The 18801-nt window shown below is 44.3% G+C and overlaps 1 protein-coding gene across 1 annotated transcript; it reads right to left on the reverse strand.

Moving 5' to 3' along the window:
* Positions 1-6581: 6581 nt before the first annotated feature.
* LOC309440643 (uncharacterized protein C10orf143) lies at positions 6582-18801 on the reverse strand. Its single transcript, XM_082054529.1, has 4 exons — positions 18590-18801; positions 13911-14051; positions 13713-13778; positions 6582-10481 (listed from the first exon to the last, which is right to left on the reverse strand). Exons 1-4 carry the CDS (start codon positions 18656-18658, stop codon positions 10452-10454), a joined length of 306 nt encoding a protein of 101 aa, XP_081910655.1. The 5' UTR covers positions 18659-18801; the 3' UTR covers positions 6582-10451.

Below are 18801 nucleotides of genomic sequence, written 5' to 3' on the forward strand. Positions count from 1 at the left end.
AGCGCAGGTAGCGGCGAGCGAGGCTCAGGAGCGGTGCTGGAGCTCCTTCCTGTGGTGGCAAGGATGAGTTACTCGGAGTGTGCCACCAGCCTGGTGTCACAGGGACATGTCCCCGAGCTCTGCCCGCCTGTCCCCATCTGCTCCATTGCCTGGAGCCCCCAACCCTGGCTCTACGGGACATGGGAGGGGACATTGCAACCCCCCGAGCGCTCTGCTCCTTGGGCTATGGGGCTCGAGTTGCGGGGTAGTACCAACCAGTTGCACACAGGAGAAGCGCTTGGGCAGCTCCACAGTCACCTGCAGTGTATTCCTTATTTAATGCTATTTTATCACTGGGGTTGCATGTGTTTTCCCAAGCAGGTATGGTCAAAAGTTTGTGTTGGGTGTGGAAAAAAGGAGCAAGGGGAAAATAAAGACAAAGATCTTTTGAAGGTGTGTCTGGACTGCGATACGGGCCATGGGGCAGCTCAGGGGAGACCCTACAGACCCCCCTGGTCCTGAAGAGCACATCTGCCCCATGGAAAGCTGCAGCTGTTTGCAAGTTGTGCATGAGGATCTGCAGAAGAACAGAACTTGCCCCTTAATGTTCTTTTGATGTATTTTTTCTATGCAAATAAGGCTTAATTTCTGAACTTTGAACAGTTTGCAGATTAGTTTATTAGTGCTGTATTATTAAGTCGTATACTCCTGGGGTCAGAGCGAGGCATTTGGAAACCTCAGTGAACATTATTGATATTGTTAAACAAAGTCAAGAACTTCAGACAGCTGGTATTCCCCACAAAAGCAGACAATCAAAACAAAGACATATTTGTAATCATACTCAGTAGTCTTTTTATGTGAAGTAATTACTAAAATAATCTAAAGACATGGATCAGATTATTAATGAAAATTATAGCCCGCAAACTACTGTAATATACATCTCTACCTTTCATAAAACAGACGGGGAACTGTATAATGTAATGAACAGCCCTGGGGTTGCGCAGTGCCAGAATTCGTACTTTGAAATCTGTTGTCTCAGCTGCTGGGCTCTAAGGGGAGCAGTAGCAGCCCCACTGCTGCTGGGGCTGGGAGGGGGGTTTTGAACTGTCTGATGGACTGATTTTGCTCTTTTTTTTTGCGCTAAAGGAACTAAGTATGAGCTATTAATGAATTCCTCTTAAATATAAACATTTGTATGCATATAGCCGGCTAAAATTCAAAATAAGGTGGAAAACATCCAGGGCTCGTTCGCCTGTGTTGATGTAGGAACAGGCTACGCGTGGGAGCCTGCAGCAGCTGTCCAGCCCGGGCTGTCCCCCTGACTTTGGGGTGACGCTCACCTGTAACACATAATTAATTCACGTAGATGGATGTATTAACACATGTGGTGACACAGACACTCACCAGGTGCGGACCATCCCTCCGCACCCGCAGGGGCCGCGAACAGAATGAAATGCCGCCCGTTTTCTGGCGCTAATGAAGATTTTGCAGCTCAGAGCAGCTCTGCACTGAGCCCAGCTCTGCACTGAGCTCAGCTCTGAGCTCTGAGCCGCTCTTTGCGTTTTCCTTGTAGAAGTGCCGGCGAGGCTCAGTCCCGTCATCCGCTTCCTCGTGCAACCGCCTCCGACTTCAAAGGAAATCCTGCTGGCAAAATAGCTACAGAATTGTGTCAGTAGTTTATTTGCTCCCAAGATTAGATAATTAATGAAGATAGAATATTAAAATTGCATTTACATAAAGCTAAGGGTAATCTTAAAGCGTTCTATTATTTTGTAAATGACCTGAAGTTTGTAACGCATTTATAGTTGTGAATCGGGAGACAAGTCCTTTCAGATAAGGAAGTACAACTTAGAATCTCGGTTTCTTTCATTATTTATTCATGCTGCTCTTGAATCGGCAGAACCCGTAAAGCCACGGCCCTTGATTCGCCTGCTGACGCTGTTCCATGAGAGTTAAACCAAACTCTGTGTTTTGAGTCAGATTCCACCCAGATTCCACCAAGAGGTGAATTCCAAAGCGGTGATTTTGCTTGGATCTCGTTATTCTGAAGCTCTGCTTCTGCTGCTTGGCTTTCCCGTGGGGGCCGGACAGGTGCCACACAGCATCTACTACACATTCTGAGTTACTGAAGACTCAGGGATGGCAAAACTACAGATATTAACTATTTTCAGCATAAAACTGTGGAAAATATCGATCCCTTCCCCCTTTAGTGCTGTATTTGGACAGTACCCTGGATGATCGCTGTTTGTATGAACTCTGCTTGTTTTGAAATGAGTGTTTCTCAGGTACCAGTTTGATTTAAAGCCAAGTGCCCGTTCCCGCGTGCGGTGATTTTCCCAGCCCTAGGACACTGTGTTTCCTATGAGGTTGTTATTTCTGTCTGTGCACGCTGGGTCATCGATGGGCACGCGAGGAAATGGGGATTTGAACCCCCAGGTTGTTCCCGTAGCCCCGGCACTGTGCCCACAGCAGCAGCGATCTCAGGTTCTTCATCACAGTGCCCAGCACCGAAACCGAATTACCTGGATGCTTCTCAACGTTTTTATCAGGAAATGGAAGAGAAAAGCTTTTAGCCCCATTTCTAAAATAGCCGTCACAGGCTCTGATCTGGGACAGGGATTCACTGCACATAAGACGGGCTGAGAAAGCGTCAGCAGGATTCTGGGACTCAGCTTTTAACAGAATCGGAACAGCTTCAACAAAATTGGCACACGAATGTAACCCTGGCAATTAAAAGTAGCCAGGAAGTTCTGAATATCATTTACTACCTTCAATGAAATAGCGTCTCTTTACTAAATAACTCAAAATATCTATTTCCCTTTTCTTATCAACCCTTTTAAAAATGATTCTCTGAATTCTTCTCCTTCTTGGCTCTTGCTCAGAAGCTGACGTTTTAAAAGCTTCATAGACTCTTGTGTGAGCTGCTGAATCACGGGCTGAACCACCTTTCACTTGCTGGGTGTTTTCCAGACAGAGGTGTTGAGTCCGGATAACTTTCTTATGCTTAAAGGCTCCTTATGCCATTGATAAAACCACCTTTGTTGCGAGGGTTGAGGGTGGTGGGCGTGATGTTTAGGGGGCACACGAAGGGTTTTCGCTCTGCTCTGTCTCGCTGCCAGTGTTGTAAAATGTCATTGAATACCCGCTTTCTGCTAAATGCGAGTCTAGTTTTACTCTGGGTGTGGCCAAGCCTGGCTTAGGGTGCTAGTGAGGAAAAGAGAAACTTCTATGTGTCAATTAAGACCTAATTCATAACACTGTGTGTTTGACCAACATACTCGGCGGATCCAAATCTCACGCTTGGGAAGTAACTTGCAGAATCAATTAGCTATTAACATTCTTGGTGATCTTTTCAGAGTAGTTTGAGTTGGGAGGGCCGTGCTTTGTCCCCCGGCTGGCATCGCGTCCTTTGAATATATGAAAAATCAAAAACTTTAATTTTTCTGCTTTGAGCCCTTTCAAACTTAACTTAGGCTTCTATTTGCTGCTGTCTTGCGGAGGGGCTCTGGGTGCTGCTGTTTGCATTTGGAAATTGGGCAGATTACCCTGATGTTTTCTGGGGCAGCTCGGGGGTGTCACACAAATTGCCCTGGTCGCCCCAGGACTGCGCTGCGTGTCACCCGTTTGCTGCACTGGAACCAAGGGGATCTCTGTAGTGTGGAAATACAAGGGAGGGATGAGACACACCGCAAGGCTTTAGTCGCTCCACGCTGATGTGAATGCAATTAAGGGGTAAATGTTAATTGCACGGTTCGGGCTGGAGGGGGAACACTTGCACAAGGAGCTGGGCAGGCTCTGCAGCACAGACAGCTTGAGCAATTGGGAAATACAACACGAGCCGCGTCCTACTGCCTCAATACTCCAAGACAGAGGATTTAATTGGCGTTACTCTTATGTTGGAGCCGTCCCCGTCTGTCCCCAGGTGACTCCCAGCTGGTGCGGGGACGTCCCCGCTATGGGGGGGACCCACAGGCTGATGTCGCGTTGCTGGCTCCGCAGATCAGGGACAATCTTGGTGCTTCTGTAGGTCCGTGTTCCATCTGCAGCCCTCCTGAAACTTCACAGGCCTCTCACTGTGCAATTACAGGAGGATTTTAGTCTGATTATACATTAAAAACTCCCCTCTATAAAGAAATTCAAGGATCAGAGACGCTTTCTTTTAAGTATTACATTGAAAATTGAACACTCCTGCTGCTTATTACAAAACGTTTCTACAAGGCACTACGGAACTCTTGATATTTTCATTGTTAAGATTTTATTTAAACATTAAATATGAACGTTTCAGTTTTTTTTAACTGAAATGCATGTTATGGAAGTTTTAATTAGAGCCGGAGCAGAATGCAGGGTCACAATTGTTACGGACAGTGTTAACAGGACCGACAGAATCAAAACCAAACAAAATAAAACATAAATGACATTTTCGCCCTTCAGATCTGTGAAAATGTGAATGCAAGTTCTATAGTCTTATTTTTCCTGATCTCCGCTGTTCTCTAATCTTATCAAACATACATTCCCATGTTCCGAGTCAGCCTGATAAAGCAGCTTGCTATAAACAAGTTGCATTAGGTTGCGTAGAGCACATTTTTATAGAAAATCCATTTTCACAATGTATTTATTTTTTCTGGTGACATTAGCCATTCCGTACTAGAGAAAATGTTCTCTGAATGCTTTAGATGCTGCTCTTTATTGGGAATGGAGTGATATTTTCCAGCCTGTCCCGGCTCTCCCATCCATGGGGAGGAAACCAGTGCTCCCAGTAACCGTCTGGCTCACCGGTACCTGCCTGGATGTGCCGCATCCGCGGCGCCGGCGGCTCATTTCCCTGTTTGTCTGAGAATGGAGGTGCCTCAAGGTTCATAAATCTGTATGCGGTGGTACGGGTTCTCTAACAGCAATTCATTTTAATTATGTGAGACATAAAAAGACCACCTACAGATGAGACAATGCAGCTGTAAGATTCTCAAGGCTACTACGGGGAATACTTCATAACTGAAGTATGTTTTCCCAAAGGAATTATACTACCATTTGATTTAATTTTTAATTTTTACATTTTAATCAAAAATAGATCAAATGGTGGTGTTATCTCCTGGGAAACATACTTCAGATATGAAGCAGTCCATGTTCCTTTTAAATATGTAAAGCTGCCATTTATGTATAACTCATGAATGACACCCTGTGTTGCAAGCAAATATCACGCGGTGATTTCTATATTGTTGCAGTGACACCACTATAATCATACACAAATAGCGCTACACCTGATTCTACAGAGCAAATGGCATTAAATAGCATGGACTTAAGAAGTTAATACAATACATATCTAGTGCTAAATAGGAACCACCACATCTTGAAGATGTGCCTGTTAATACCAGCAGGGACTGTGTCTGGTGGGGCAGCCAAGTCGCTGAGGTTTCCAAACGCTTTTTTGTTTGGAAACTCCGGTTCAGAAACGAGTTTGTTACATTATAGGCAAACACAGAGGCCAGCATGGGAAAATCTGGATGTTGCAGCTCGGACCCAACACAGACACCCCACAGAATGGCAAGTGGGTTTTTGAAGCTGGGGAGGACGTATTATGTGACAGAGGATGAGGTTCGGATCAATTAATGGCTGTTTGATCTTCCTGGGATTTTATTTTTTGCACGTGTTTAAAAAGAAAACAATGTGGCCGGTGTTATTCTTGCTCAACTGTTATGAACGCAGGAGGACGCAGCAGCTCCGCAGTCTTGACGCCCCGTGATGTGGGACATCCCCACAATACCTGCGGGTTTTGTTGCTCAGTAGAACAGCCCAGCGACAGCAGCTCCGGGTGCTCCTCAGAGCGTTTGTCCACTTTGCACGCGTGGGGTTCACGTGTGGTTATGAACGGGGGGTAACGTGTGGTGAGATGTCGAGGTGTAACTCCTCATCGCTGCCGGAACTGAGGCAAACCAGCGTTATTAATGTGTGACCATTCATCTGCTCGTACCGGGTATCACATTATGTTCTCAGGAGAGATGCTGAGGATTTAATGCACATACCCCTTTCCCAACTTATTTAAACAGTACTTGTTAAATATATAATTTTTGACGTATATGTTGTATAAATTTCTTGTCTTTGTGGCCAGTCAGCTACGGCCTGCCTTTAACCCCCCCCACACTAACCCCCAAATCTGTTTTCCCTTCTTTTTGTTAGCAACCAAGATGACAAGTTAATGTGTAACTATCATCAAATGAATAGTTAAGCGAACGCTAGTCCCAAGTCCCAAGCAACTAAACCTAGTACAAAAATTGCACCTAACACAGATAATGTGTTTATTACTTTTATATAATAGCCCTTTCATGTTTGCTCTTGCGCTCCTTGTACTTCAGACATCAAACCAGGGTTCATTCTCAGCTCGTGCTTCAGCCACTTACTTTTATACAAATGGTGTATAATGCAGAACTAACCAGCCTGAATCCTGGGCATCTATAAAGAGACAAAGTTACTTTACTCTCAATATGTGCCAGAATAGGTGACAATGAAACTGTATATAATATAAACTACAGATTTCATTTACCTTTATACCTTGGTATCTGCAGAATGCAGTTCAGTTACTAATGGAATAACAAAACCAGTCAACTTCATACTGTAGCCAAAGTGGTGTTTAATGCTTCTGCTTTTGTAAGTAACAATTTACAAAATACAAAGTTAAAAATATTAGATCATTATAAACGGAATTAAAAACAGACCATACGCTTCTTTTGCTATATACATGTAAATAAAGTATCATTCAGGTTATTTTGTGTACAAACCACAATATTAGGAAATATAGAGTATGTAATTTTTATCAGTAGAACAAATTTTCACAGTTATACAAAGTAAAGTCTTACAAAAATAAGTTTTAAAAATACCATGATTAAAAACCTCCATTATATTGAAGTACAGTTTGTTTTCACACTGGCTGATTATTAAATACATTCCTTGCCCCACCAGAAAGCACAGAGGAAGGAATCACTTCCTAACTCAATGATTCGCTTGAAAGTTTATCCAGTAGTGCAAGAACCAAGGGAACTCCAGCTCACAAGGTGGCAACGCCACTTAGCTCACTTTGGGACGCCCTACGCAGAACAGAACTACAACGTGCATCTATTCAGAATACCTGATTTACCAGCAGTAGCACTCCCAGAAGTGTGAGTAAGAACCTGTTCAAGCTTTTGTTAGGACGCGGGGCCTCCCACAGGGAATGGAACAGGTCAGCACAGTCACCGCGGCCTCGAACCGCAACTCCTGGAGGCTCCTGCGGTTCCCCATACTGGAACCCGCTCCAGAAACACAGAGAGAGGGGGCAGCTATTTTGGCAAACAGTAGGAAGAGAATCCTTACACTGTGCAAATTCAGTATACGCTTGAATTCTAGTCACGCTGGAACGACTTCTTAGATATTGAAGATACCAATATTCAATAAAAAGAGAGAAGTTTAACGTTCCCCTAATAGCCAATACATCATTCATATCAACAAACAATAGTGAAGAAAAAATACTGTTGGATACCACTGACGTTTTCATAATTGTGGTGATATTTGATGCTCAAGCCTCAGCTCTAAGGCAAGAAAATTTGGTGCTTCTGCAGCTAAATAACTAAGGGAGGTTACCCTGGAATCTGAAATGTTAGGATGCAACAATTAAAACACTTGATTGACCCTGAAGGAACAGAAAGATACAGGTGAGTTTTCATAGAGACCCTTGCTGAGGAAAAGCATCGCATTTCCATACCAAACTGGTTTTTAACGCTCTCGTTACAAACTGTGTTCTCATGCAGCAGGGATGGTAACTAACGAGTGTTTTTCATTCCTTTTCTATACTAAAGTATTTTATTGACAACTTTCAGTATCACTGTGTGATAGTGGTAATTGGGATATGCTGAGAACGAGGGGAGTTAACGTGCCACTAGCTATTCCTACCCCTCTTCTTGGAGTTTGTTTTCAAGAGATGAAACCGGTAGGGGAATGGGGGGGTTATGTAAATATTATTAGAGAATTGGTTTGAGCGCTATCGTATCTTGTGTTCCTGGAGAATGCAAAAGGCTATAGTTAAATAAAATACCCCTACCTGTGGCCATTTTACTCCAGTTTACTTTCCGTAGCACGGAATTGAGATGTTCAAAATGTCCCCGTGAATAACTCAAGCAGTAATCAGACTGGATGGGACCGGCAGCATCGCATTTTTAAAGAAAAGTACAACAGGCCCATGTTCACGCTGCAGAGTCCAGAGAAAAAAAAAATAGGACGAAATTCTCCTATTTTCTTAGCTGTACAGATGCAGGAATCTCCAAGGACAGTCCTGAGAGTCAGGGTGATGTGTAATGAAGCACCTGCACCGTGTCAGAAACAGCAGCAGCACTGATACAAAAATGACATTAGAATGGAACACCGGGATGGCTTCACCAGCCTCCCTAACGCAGCCACAAACTGTGACCTGTCCTGCCATTTATGTCGGTTAAGATTTTACAAAAACCAAGTAATGGTTACTCTAAAAGGAGAAGAATTAAAAAGAACGTGGCACAAAATCTACAAGGACCGTAACTAAAACACTTGGTTTTCATTTTTAGTGTTTGCCACACAAGATTAAAATATGGATAAGTTTAAAGCAAACAGAAGTAATACACCCACAGGTATCTGTGAATTCTTAACATGATGAAATTTGAATTATTTCCATGCAAAGCACCCTTTTAGTTTGATAGTCCATGGACGTACCCTGGTGTTTTAAAGACAATGCTTCTCTGCTCTGACCCCCTCTTTAGACACCCCAGATTTTGATGAGAAACGGTTGTATGCGTCACTACTTGAGGAAGGATAACAGGTTTTGAGCCATTTTGCAGTAATGAAACTTTTAGCCTTTTACCTTAAGCAGCTACTTCAGCTCTGACAGCCCAGCAACTGATGCTCAGCCGTCTTCTTTTGGCTGCTATTATATTATTACCAGCATTTTTAAAAAACAAGGGTTGGAAAATGTAAAAATGAATTGCCCGCAATACAATCTAGTTATCTTGGTAACAAATATGTCATTTCAGTCTTTAGAAAACATTGTGCATTATTATTTTCCACTAACTGATAAACTCTACCAGTACACAGGAACTTGCTCATCGTACTGTCATTTCAAGTGAAGTCCCGTTCCTTTCTAGTTGTGTTTTTGGTGGTTTTTTCCAGATATTATTGCTGGCATCAACCCGTATTGGGAGCGAGAGGATTCAAGAAGAGTTTTGGATCTTCAAGGTAACAAGGACAATACAATTCTTAACCCCACTGTGTTTCTTGGGCCTTTGATCTTTTAACCAGTTGCACTGTTCTCATGATTGAACAAAATCTGAAGTGTCTGAGAAAATTCTGCACTTTGAAAATCTTTATTTTTGAGGTACCTAAAATTGTTATTGGCTTGGAGGAAACATTCTTTCCTAACCAGTCTGCATGGCAACTTAGTGCAGCTCTGCTTTACCAACTATTTCCACATCTATTACTTAACTGAATTCAGTAGTTACATGACCCTGGTACATTTAATAACAGTCAGCTCAGTACTATCTACAAATCTACACACAATATAGGAAGCATTGGCTGTTGAAAAACCTTTGTCTTAAGGTTGTGTAGTCTGCAGCACAACTCTGCTATCTTAGAGTCTAAAAATCCAAATGTATTTAAAAATTCTACAGTGCTGTATACTGGGAAAGTGTAGAAGAGCCTGTTTGTGACGTGGTGGACGACAAGCTTAAGACTTTGTCAACAGATTTGTTCTAATACTGCAATAACTGGGAAGAGAGGGAGTGTCAGATGGTATCTTAACAACTGTGGGAGGATTTCACGGAGCTGAACTACCGGTCATCTTCGCTTTAAGGAGGGTTGCTCCAATAATACTGCTTTTTCTATTAGATAGTCACCCGCCACATTCACACACTCTGCTTGTTATGAACAAACTAGAAGTCTACAGTGCGAGATACCCGAATTGGCTGTATATTTTGGATTTAAACATAACTTTCAATAGGATTTTTACTGGCTGAATTTTCACAGCTGAACAGCCACCTAAAAATGAAGACACTTCTGTCTTCCCATTCCTGCCTGCGAATAAAGGGCTGAGCTACAGCTGCAGGCCCCGTACCCATGAAATGCAAGGACCACCTTCCAAAAGGATCAGAGAAAGCAGCCAGGAGAGACAGGAAAATCTCATGTATCAACATGGCCAGTCCCAGGTGAAGACTGGGCCAAAGGCCAGATCAACCCAACTACTCTAAAACGTTACAGCAGGTTTTTTTAAACATATACTGAGCCACCTTAAAAGCAGAAGCATTTTTTCACGTGTAAAACCAGCAATATTCCTAATTGTGCAGTGAAAGAGTAACACCTACAGCTGAGCTCCACACACCAGCGCAGCGTACGCTGTGTCCAGACGTCCGGCTGTACGGGGTTCGCCGGTCCATTTCCAGAACCGAAACAGAAGCACCGTGCTGCGATCTGCCGTCTCCCCTTTCCTACAAGCCCAGGATGTGATTTAAGTGTCCCTGAAAAAACAAAATGTCATGTCACTAAAACTTCTCTCATCAAAAGGCTTTTTCCTCAGTATATGTTTTCAAACTTCATTTTAAAAGAAACTGACCATTCCACTAACAACATCACAAATATGCTCTTTTTTTTTTCCCCGAGGGACAATTAAAAAGTCTGGACAGTAAAGAGAATGTTTAGGGCAACATGTATAAACAGCGTGAATTATTATACTGTTTTGCACATGAAGTTACAATATACCCATACAGAATATCGACAATTTTAGCATCGTGCCTGTAGACCTTACCCTATCCTACCATTACACGTTTAAAGATTTTGAGGGTAGAACAGAATTTATTTTCTGGGTAGCAACTTTGATTTTAAACTCCCCAAAACTCTACCCAACTTCCTTCTAGTTTCCACCACTTCTTCCTCTTCTTCTGACTCTCTCCCTATATAGTCCATAGCAGGCTTACAAAAATGCAACTAAAGTACTACACTTCTCTCAAATTGTGGTTTAATACACATCTATTATTCCTCCTGAAACAAGTGCTGGTCAATAAATATACATCAATATTGACGCAAAATACAATCCTGATGAGATTCCCCCCTCAACAATGAAAGATGGTCTCAGCCCAACGTGTTGGACTTGTTCCAGTCCAGATGTTTAAATCTATCTGAATTCCCCCACCAGCAGAGAACAGAGTTTCTTATAGAATTTTAACATTGTTGATTACGAAAAAAAATTTCAAGGTTCTTTATCCTGCTATCTGTAGGCTCCTCCCTGTTCTGAAGGACTTTGACCATGCCTGTTCATCACTGTGACAGTCTCTGACTTTCCTAAAGGGAAATTTTAAGTGGGAAGAAAGTTATCTGAGGTCTTACTGGCTTAGACATTACACTCTTAGTATAAGCTTTTGATAATTTTAAGAATGAAGATAACTTACTAATATAATTCCTAGCAAATGTATTGAAATACGACTGTTATCTGTTATGTTACTGGCCACAAATAACCGATTATCCGAAGAGAACACAATTAACAAGTCTCTGCGATCATGGCCCATAGGCAGAGGGGCTATAGAGGAATCACACCGTGATTCCCACGGTGTGGGACACCCACACAAGCCCGTTTATCTCAGGGGTTCTGTCTGCTCAGCACGACACGAGTTGAGCTGCCCCAGAGCGCAAGAGACCGGGAGCAAAGCAGCTCCCTCCTCTCTGCAAAAGCAAACTAGCGCTGCAAAGCGCTCCTTTTTCATTCATCCGGATTGTTGCAGCCCCTTGACTCAAATAATGGAGAACTGAATACATATGCTAACTTCATTATTCCATTACCAAACACTGTATGTTATTCCTTCAGCTCTAATTTATAGTTGACATTTTGCAACACACATGGGTAAACTTTTCCCTCCACTACAGGGCACACCACAGAAATCAGAATCATATTTAAAATCACCCTGCTTTAAGCAAAGCATTTTCTATTTCAGCTCAACAATAGGAGGTTAATTTAGCAAGAAGTCTAGCAAGTAGTTCTACAAGGGCTCCAGATTTTTATAACACTACTTTGAGTTTCTATATTGAAAGCACAGGACAGTCAAGTAGAAAAAACGTTTTGTTTTGAGATTCCGTTTCTCCCCGAGCAAAGTTAACAAGTTATTTGTGAATACATCACCCACTATCACCAAACCTGAACACGTACTGGTTTGCAGAAGAGGTGAACGTTACCCCCTCAACTTATCTGCTGTTTGTCTCAAGTTCATTACTCAGCCACAGGAAAAAAACACGTCAGGCTAATCTGACTTAAAATAGAACTAGTGTTATTTGGAATTACCATGTTTGTACTCATGTTACATAAAAGCAGTCATAATTTTCCAGAGTTAAGTAGTGACTGACATAGCAGAATTTTACAAACTCTGATGTTGTCAAAGCAATTCTGCAGTACAACAAAACTGACTTCCTGATGTGCCAATTTGGGTCTTAATCCAAAGATGTTGCTTTATTTTCTGAGCTTTAATCCCTGAGATGTTCTCCATGCCCCAAAGGCCGTAACACCTCTGGAAAGTTCAAACTCAGTAACCCACGCGTGTGGTCACAGTGGTTTCTATATTCCTAAAGTCAGCCCTGGATCTGGTTTCCGTTTTATTTTTGAAGACAAACAGAAACAAATTAACTTTGTAAATACCTTTTCAGTCACAGCTCCTGACATATGACAGCAACCAGTGTCATACCATTCAACGGGAATTTTGCCATTAATTCCACCAAATCAAAGACCTTGCTATAAGCATTCAGCCTTTCTGAGGAAAAATTCCCTCTCCCCACTGCGCTCTTTTGGCTCCCCAAGGAACCCTGTGGGTGCTTCAAGAGGACGCAAACAGAAGTCAAGAGCAGCTCCCATACATTTAAGAAGCTTTCTAAACTTTGGTTAGACAATTTGCATGGAAAAAAAATGGAACTGTAGCAACACCACAACCTCTCTCACTGTTACCGGTCGTTATCTCCTGAGGATTGTGGCCAGGGGTAAAACAGAGGGTGGTTAAGATCACTTTTCTATGTTAGTGCGAGTCCCAGCGCTGCTGCAGCGGTGTTCTGGCACGCTATGCAGTGCCACAGCAGAGCTGTGACTACAGCTACAGAAATAAACTAAAAATAACACAGGTTTTACACAGCTTGCTTTGAGGATCCTATGAGAAGCAGCTGGGAAGTCAGTGCTAATCAGCTGTTCAAATACTTGCACTGGTGTTCAGAAAAGTCAGGTTGTCTGTGCCAAGCTCTGATTGCTCCTGGCTCTTCAGCCACCTCGTTCAAAACCAGCTCAGGTATCCTACAGAGTAATATTTTCAGGCTATGTCTGCTCTTTGGAAAGGAAGTGTCCAATTAGAGGAAAAAAATGGGAGCAAGAAGGGGATTCCTGAATATTTTACCATCATCCAGTAAATCACGGAAGATATGAAAATAGGGCAGAGGAAGTTGTATGCTACTGTTTGCTTTAGTTACTTCCTAAACTCTGCTTTTTAGAGTGAATTTGAAAAATGTGTTTGCAGTCTCCATATTTTCCAGCTGCTACTGGAAACATATTAGTTTGTTCTCTGCTGGCGTACCTCAGAAATGCCAAATCAATCTGCCTTCTTTTATTTACATGCTTTATTTCTGAGAAATGTAATTGTGTTTTTTATTAACTTTATGTTTTATGGATCTAATACTTATGAACAAGTCTATCTTTTATGTCACAGAAAGAAGGTTAATATACTTACAGATTCTCCGGCAATACATCTTGGGCAAGGCTGGGCAGTGCCTCCGCTTCCGTGGTTTTCAAAAATCTAACCAACAAAAACACATACAAAGCCACCAAGAAAAAAAGGGGGGCGATTATTTGCAATTTTATTATAAAATGAAAGGCATTTTAAATGTGTTCAGCTAAAAAATAGATGCCGTTGACAGTGTAAACATACCACTGAATTTTGCTTTGTCTTTGCAGTCCAAGGAGCCCAGTCAGCGGAGATTTTCTGCTTCGAGTCCAGCTCCATGGCACAGCCGATGAGGAAAGCATCAGCCTCCCTGGCAATGGTTTCTACTGGCCTGCATGCTCGCTTCTGAAAGAATCCAAAGCAATATTTACACCTCACCACAAGCCACTGAGTACGAGTTCTCAGGATTTTATTGTTTCATCTGAGAGGGATCTTGGAAGAACAGTAAGTCAGTAACATCCGGACGATCAGACTTTAGGTGAAATCGCCAAAATGTTGTGTTAATAATTAACATGGCATTTCGTGCTGGATAAGCAGGGAGATCTGCACATCCCACTAAACGTCTCTGTGCCTCAGTTTCACAGCCTGGGGACAAAGTGCCATCGGGAGGAGAGCACACTGCACCCTCCCATGGCGGTTATCAGAGGGGCAGACCGGGGAGGCTGTGGGAAATGACTAATTACATCAAGGAAACGGAAGGAAAACCCTGAAGCAAACTCAGACAGCTATGAAGATGTATTTTGTAACGATTTTTGTACCTTCCTCCGAATACTTTCACCTCTTCCCAGCTTTCCATTGCTATAGAGCCAATTAATATCCCACTCTCAAGGCTCTAGCGCGAGCTGTTCCCTTTCAGGGTTTGACTCTGAATTCCAAAGAGATGCACACGCTTTTGAAATTTTTTCTGATGTCTTTCTGAACAAACTTTGTTTAAGGAATAACAATATTCCATCTCTTTCACAAGATAGGATTTCAGAGGCAGAAGATGTGCTGCCACAGAACTAACAGACTACTGAAGCATGGAAGCTAAATTTAAAATTTGAATATGTTATGCAAAAATAAAATGGATGAATACAACAGGAACCCCAGCGGAAAGAAGTTGAAATGAGAATGCTATCAAGGAATACAATGGGAAGTAAATCAAAAAGTGAAATATGTATTGTACTAAGAAAGTGAATAATATAATAACAAAAGGTCTGAGAAGGTCCTCTAAAGATAGACTGCCTTCCACCGGGAAAACGTTCTCTTCCCTTTGTTGCTGAAGAACTTGTCCTTTATCATAAAGGTACTGCAGCGTAACTAGCAAGATGTGTGAGATGTAGGAGACAGGGAGAAAAGACTTAGTGCCATACATCAGAAGAAATTTGGCTTATTAAAAATAAATTCAAGGTATTGTTTTTTTGGAGGGTTAAGATACTTCACATCAGTGACAGGAATTGAGGATACAGAGTAGATGGCTGACAAGCCTATGACACCAACGCCAAGGCAATCTGTGGAAGTTCTGAGCAGAGGCTTCAGAGGAGATTTCACTCGCTGGAATTCGCTCTTTTAGGAAAGAAAGGATCAACACATCGATCCTGTCTGTGCAGAGAACAGACGTGGTGCAGGATTTCGAGTGCCTGTGATTCATACGGATCAACGAGCTCACTATTCAAAAGGCAAGCATGGATTTAATCAAAATGACTCTTTTTGTTAGGGAATGATCATGCTAATAACATACTGTCCTCCAACAGGCAGAAAACAGGTCTCTGCAGAGAAGATATTCTGTAACTTGCCCTTCCAGCTGGGAAGTCCTGGAAAAACTCACACATTGTCACTGATGCTGAAAGGATAACGGCCTCACAGATGATGCTTTTCATCAACAGTGAAACTAAGCTGGTGCAAAACCAAGGTACATCAAAATCACTAACCTAAATGGAATGGAAAATACTTTTTAAAAAGATTACACTTGCCTTTTAAAATTTATTTTTAATTTAGCTGTGAGATTTAAAAGATCCCCTGTAAATTTAATGAGATCATCACGTGTAATTTCTATTTTACCACGTTTTTAAAAGCCAGGCTAGCTTCTGTTTCGTGTTTCACAGTCCGCTGTCCCATGGGTGTAAGTCAGGTCTCCATCCAGCCCAGCTTTACTAAGTTCAGCTCCACCGGATGCCTTCCTGGAGAGGACAGAGACGGTGTGTATAGATGCTCCCCGTTATCAGGAGGTGCAGAAGGCTCCCTTGGGGAAAGCAGAAGGAATGTGACGTCCCGGCGGGTCCTTGTTCTGGAAAACTTTGCTTGCAGTTCAGTCCAAACCAGAACACGCCATGCAATTAGCTCTAGCCTAGAAAATGTTATTCTTCACTGGCCTCTTAATTCAAATACTTTAAAACCAGCATTGCACCATGCTAAGTTTCTGAAATATGTGCAAATAGCTACGGCAAGGAACAAAAAACAAAAGGTAATCCTATGTATGCATATATAACATACAGTAGGAGCTGAGGGAGGGCAGAAAAAACTGCAGGGAATCTTCCCCAGTTACAACAGCCGCTAGCACAGGACGCTCCATGATAGCAACATCAAATAAGAGGATGATTAAGACTCCAAATCATTGTCTCCCCAGACCCGGGGATCAGTCTGGCCCTGCTTGCTTTGGTTTGTAGAGCTGAGTTTGGGGCTCCCCTCCCCAGTGGCTGAGGCAGCGATAACATCTCTGCAAAGGCTGGCTACAGCAGTTGTAATGACTTCAAGCTCCGGTTCTTGCAATGGCTTAAAACCTAGAAAGAACAGAATCCCAAGGAGAAGAGTGACAAATGTTCTGATACTAGACCTAAAATGTGCAAAACTCCGTACGGCGTGACAGCTGTACAGGATACAAAGGAAAGCGACTTGTGTGCATTGCCACCTGGGCTCATGTGGTTAGCCAAAATCAAAAATAGAAAATAGTTGTCAATTCCTTGGCTAAAAAGTCCCTGCACGACAGTGACCAGGCACTAGAGGGTGGAGAGCACGATTTGAGCACCTCAACACTCAGAAAGGTTCCATGTGGGTGTTTCACCTTGTGTCTGTGATCGACCACGTGCCTGCAGCAGCTCAACTGTTCACTTAACCACACTGAGCCGTGATGACTCCGTTCTAATCTGGACCATAACAACTGCTGTTACAGAAAAAAAACCAACCTCTAATATTCTTTAAAACTACCTTGCAGAGCAGAATACAGGACTCAAACTCTCCACATTGTGGTGACAGCAATTCTGAGTCACTGTCATAGAAGTCTGAGAATTTTATCCGGTCTCCAGACAGCTGGCTCATTGATGCTTTCATTAGTGGACAAACCGCAACTCATTAAAGGGAAGAAGTTACTATTTGCCTCTCTGACCCCAAAAATGGGAGATAGAGAAATTCTTTCTTTTCTTTGTAACCTTGTCAATCACAGTCAGAAAACACTGAACAGATGTTCCTCTTTCTCTCCAAGAACGGTGTTTCTCTGATATGTGAGGCGAGCCCCTAACAACACAAGTTTTTGCCCAAGTTTGCACATGAACAGGGACAATCAAGTAACAGTGGGGAAAGAGTCTGAACACCAGGGTAAGTTTTTTCTTGGGACGCCTGTTAACTACTGCAAAGTTACAGGAAACCCTTAATTTTTGTAAAGTAAATATCTTGGCACTTCCTAGGAAGAATGATGCTCACAAGGTGGTGGATGAGACACCTTGTGGGAATGAATCTGAATGGAGAAACACACACGCTGGGCTGAAATGGAAAACTATGCCAGAAGCGCAAATAACAAACCTTGTTTAGTGAAATTCCGCTTAGGAGTGTGTGTGCAGACCCCGTCTCCAGGCAGGCTCAGGGCTCAATGGCATTTACAGACCACAAAGCTCCAGCAGCAGTACCAGGTGTCCCCAGGTTCCAGTGTAAGTTGGGGAATGACCTATTAGAGAGCAGTGTAGGGGAAAGGGACCTGGGGTCCTGGGGACAGCAGGGTGACCATGAGCCAGCACTGGCCCTTGTGGCCAGGAAGCCAATGGTACCTGGGGTGGGTTAGAAGGGGGTGGTCAGTAGGTCAGAGAGGTTCTCCTGCCCCTCTGCTCTGCCCTGGGGAGACCACACCTGGAATCTTGTGTCCAGTTGTGGCCCCTCAGTTCCAGCAGGACAGGGAACTGCTGGAGAGAGTCCAGTGCAGCCACCAAGATGCTGCAGGGAGTGGAGCATCTCCCGTGTGAGGAAAGGCTGAGGGAGCTGGGGCTCTGGAGCTGGACAAGAGGACACTGAGGGGGGACTCATTCATGGGGATCAATATGGAAAGGGGGAGTGTCAGGAGGATGGAGCCAGGCTCTTCTGGTGACAACCAGTGACAGGACAAGGGGCAATGGGTGCAAACTGGAACACAGGAGGTTCCACTCAAATATGAGAAGAAACTTGTTCCCGGTGAGGGTGGCAGAGCCTGGCCCAGGCTGCCCAGGGGGGTTGTGGAGTCTCCTTCTGTGCAGACATTCCAACCCGCCTGGACACCTTCCTGTGTAACCTCATCTGGGTGTTCCTGCTCCATGGGGGATTGCACTGGATGAGCTTTCCAGGGCCCTTCAACCCCTGACATTGTGGGATTTTGTGAACAGCGGCGACGGGCACCGGGGTCACCGCTCCCGCTCCGGCAGTGCCGCCGCGCGGCCGCCAGGGGGCACCGCCCGCCGCGCCGCCAGCGGCCGCGTCAGCGCGCGCTCGGCGCCCCGGGGCCAACGGCCGCCGCGCGTTCCCCTCACAGCCCCGCTCGGGGCCGGCGGGCGGGCGCGGGACACACCGAGCCCGCCAAGGCCGGACCGCAGAGGCCGCTCCCCGCCGGCACCGCGCGCAAGGCCGAGCAACCAACTCATACCCCCCCCGACGCGGGCGGAACTTACGCGCTCCGGCTCCTCCGGCTCGTGCAGCGCCCCCCGCCGGCCCCGCGCGGGTAGCGGCACCGCGGCCATGGCGGCCGAGCGGGACCCCGCGCCGTGCCCGCTCCCGGGCCCTGCCCGCTCCCCGGGCCCTGCCCGCTCCCCGAGCGGGCTCCGCCGCCTGACGGCCCCGCGGCGCCGGGCGCTGCTGCCGGGGCGGCGCCGGGCCGGGAGCG

This window comes from Streptopelia decaocto (assembly GCF_964273445.1).
Source record: "Streptopelia decaocto genome assembly, chromosome: 5".
In the NCBI taxonomy this organism is placed as follows: domain Eukaryota; kingdom Metazoa; phylum Chordata; class Aves; order Columbiformes; family Columbidae; genus Streptopelia; species Streptopelia decaocto.

Excerpts from the sequence above, each read along its gene's own strand:
- LOC309440643 (XM_082054529.1), bottom strand. The coding sequence starts at position 18,658 with ATGGCCGCGGTGCCGCTACCCGCGCGGGGCCGGCGGGGGGCGCTGCAC. Across the intron at positions 14,052-18,589 it reads AGCCGGAGGAGCCGGAGCGC|AAGCGAGCATGCAGGCCAGT; the intron begins GTAAGTTCCGCC and ends GGATTCTTTCAG. Across the intron at positions 10,482-13,712 it reads GATGTATTGCCGGAGAATCT|GGACACTTAAATCACATCCT; the intron begins GTAAGTATATTA and ends TTGTTTTTTCAG.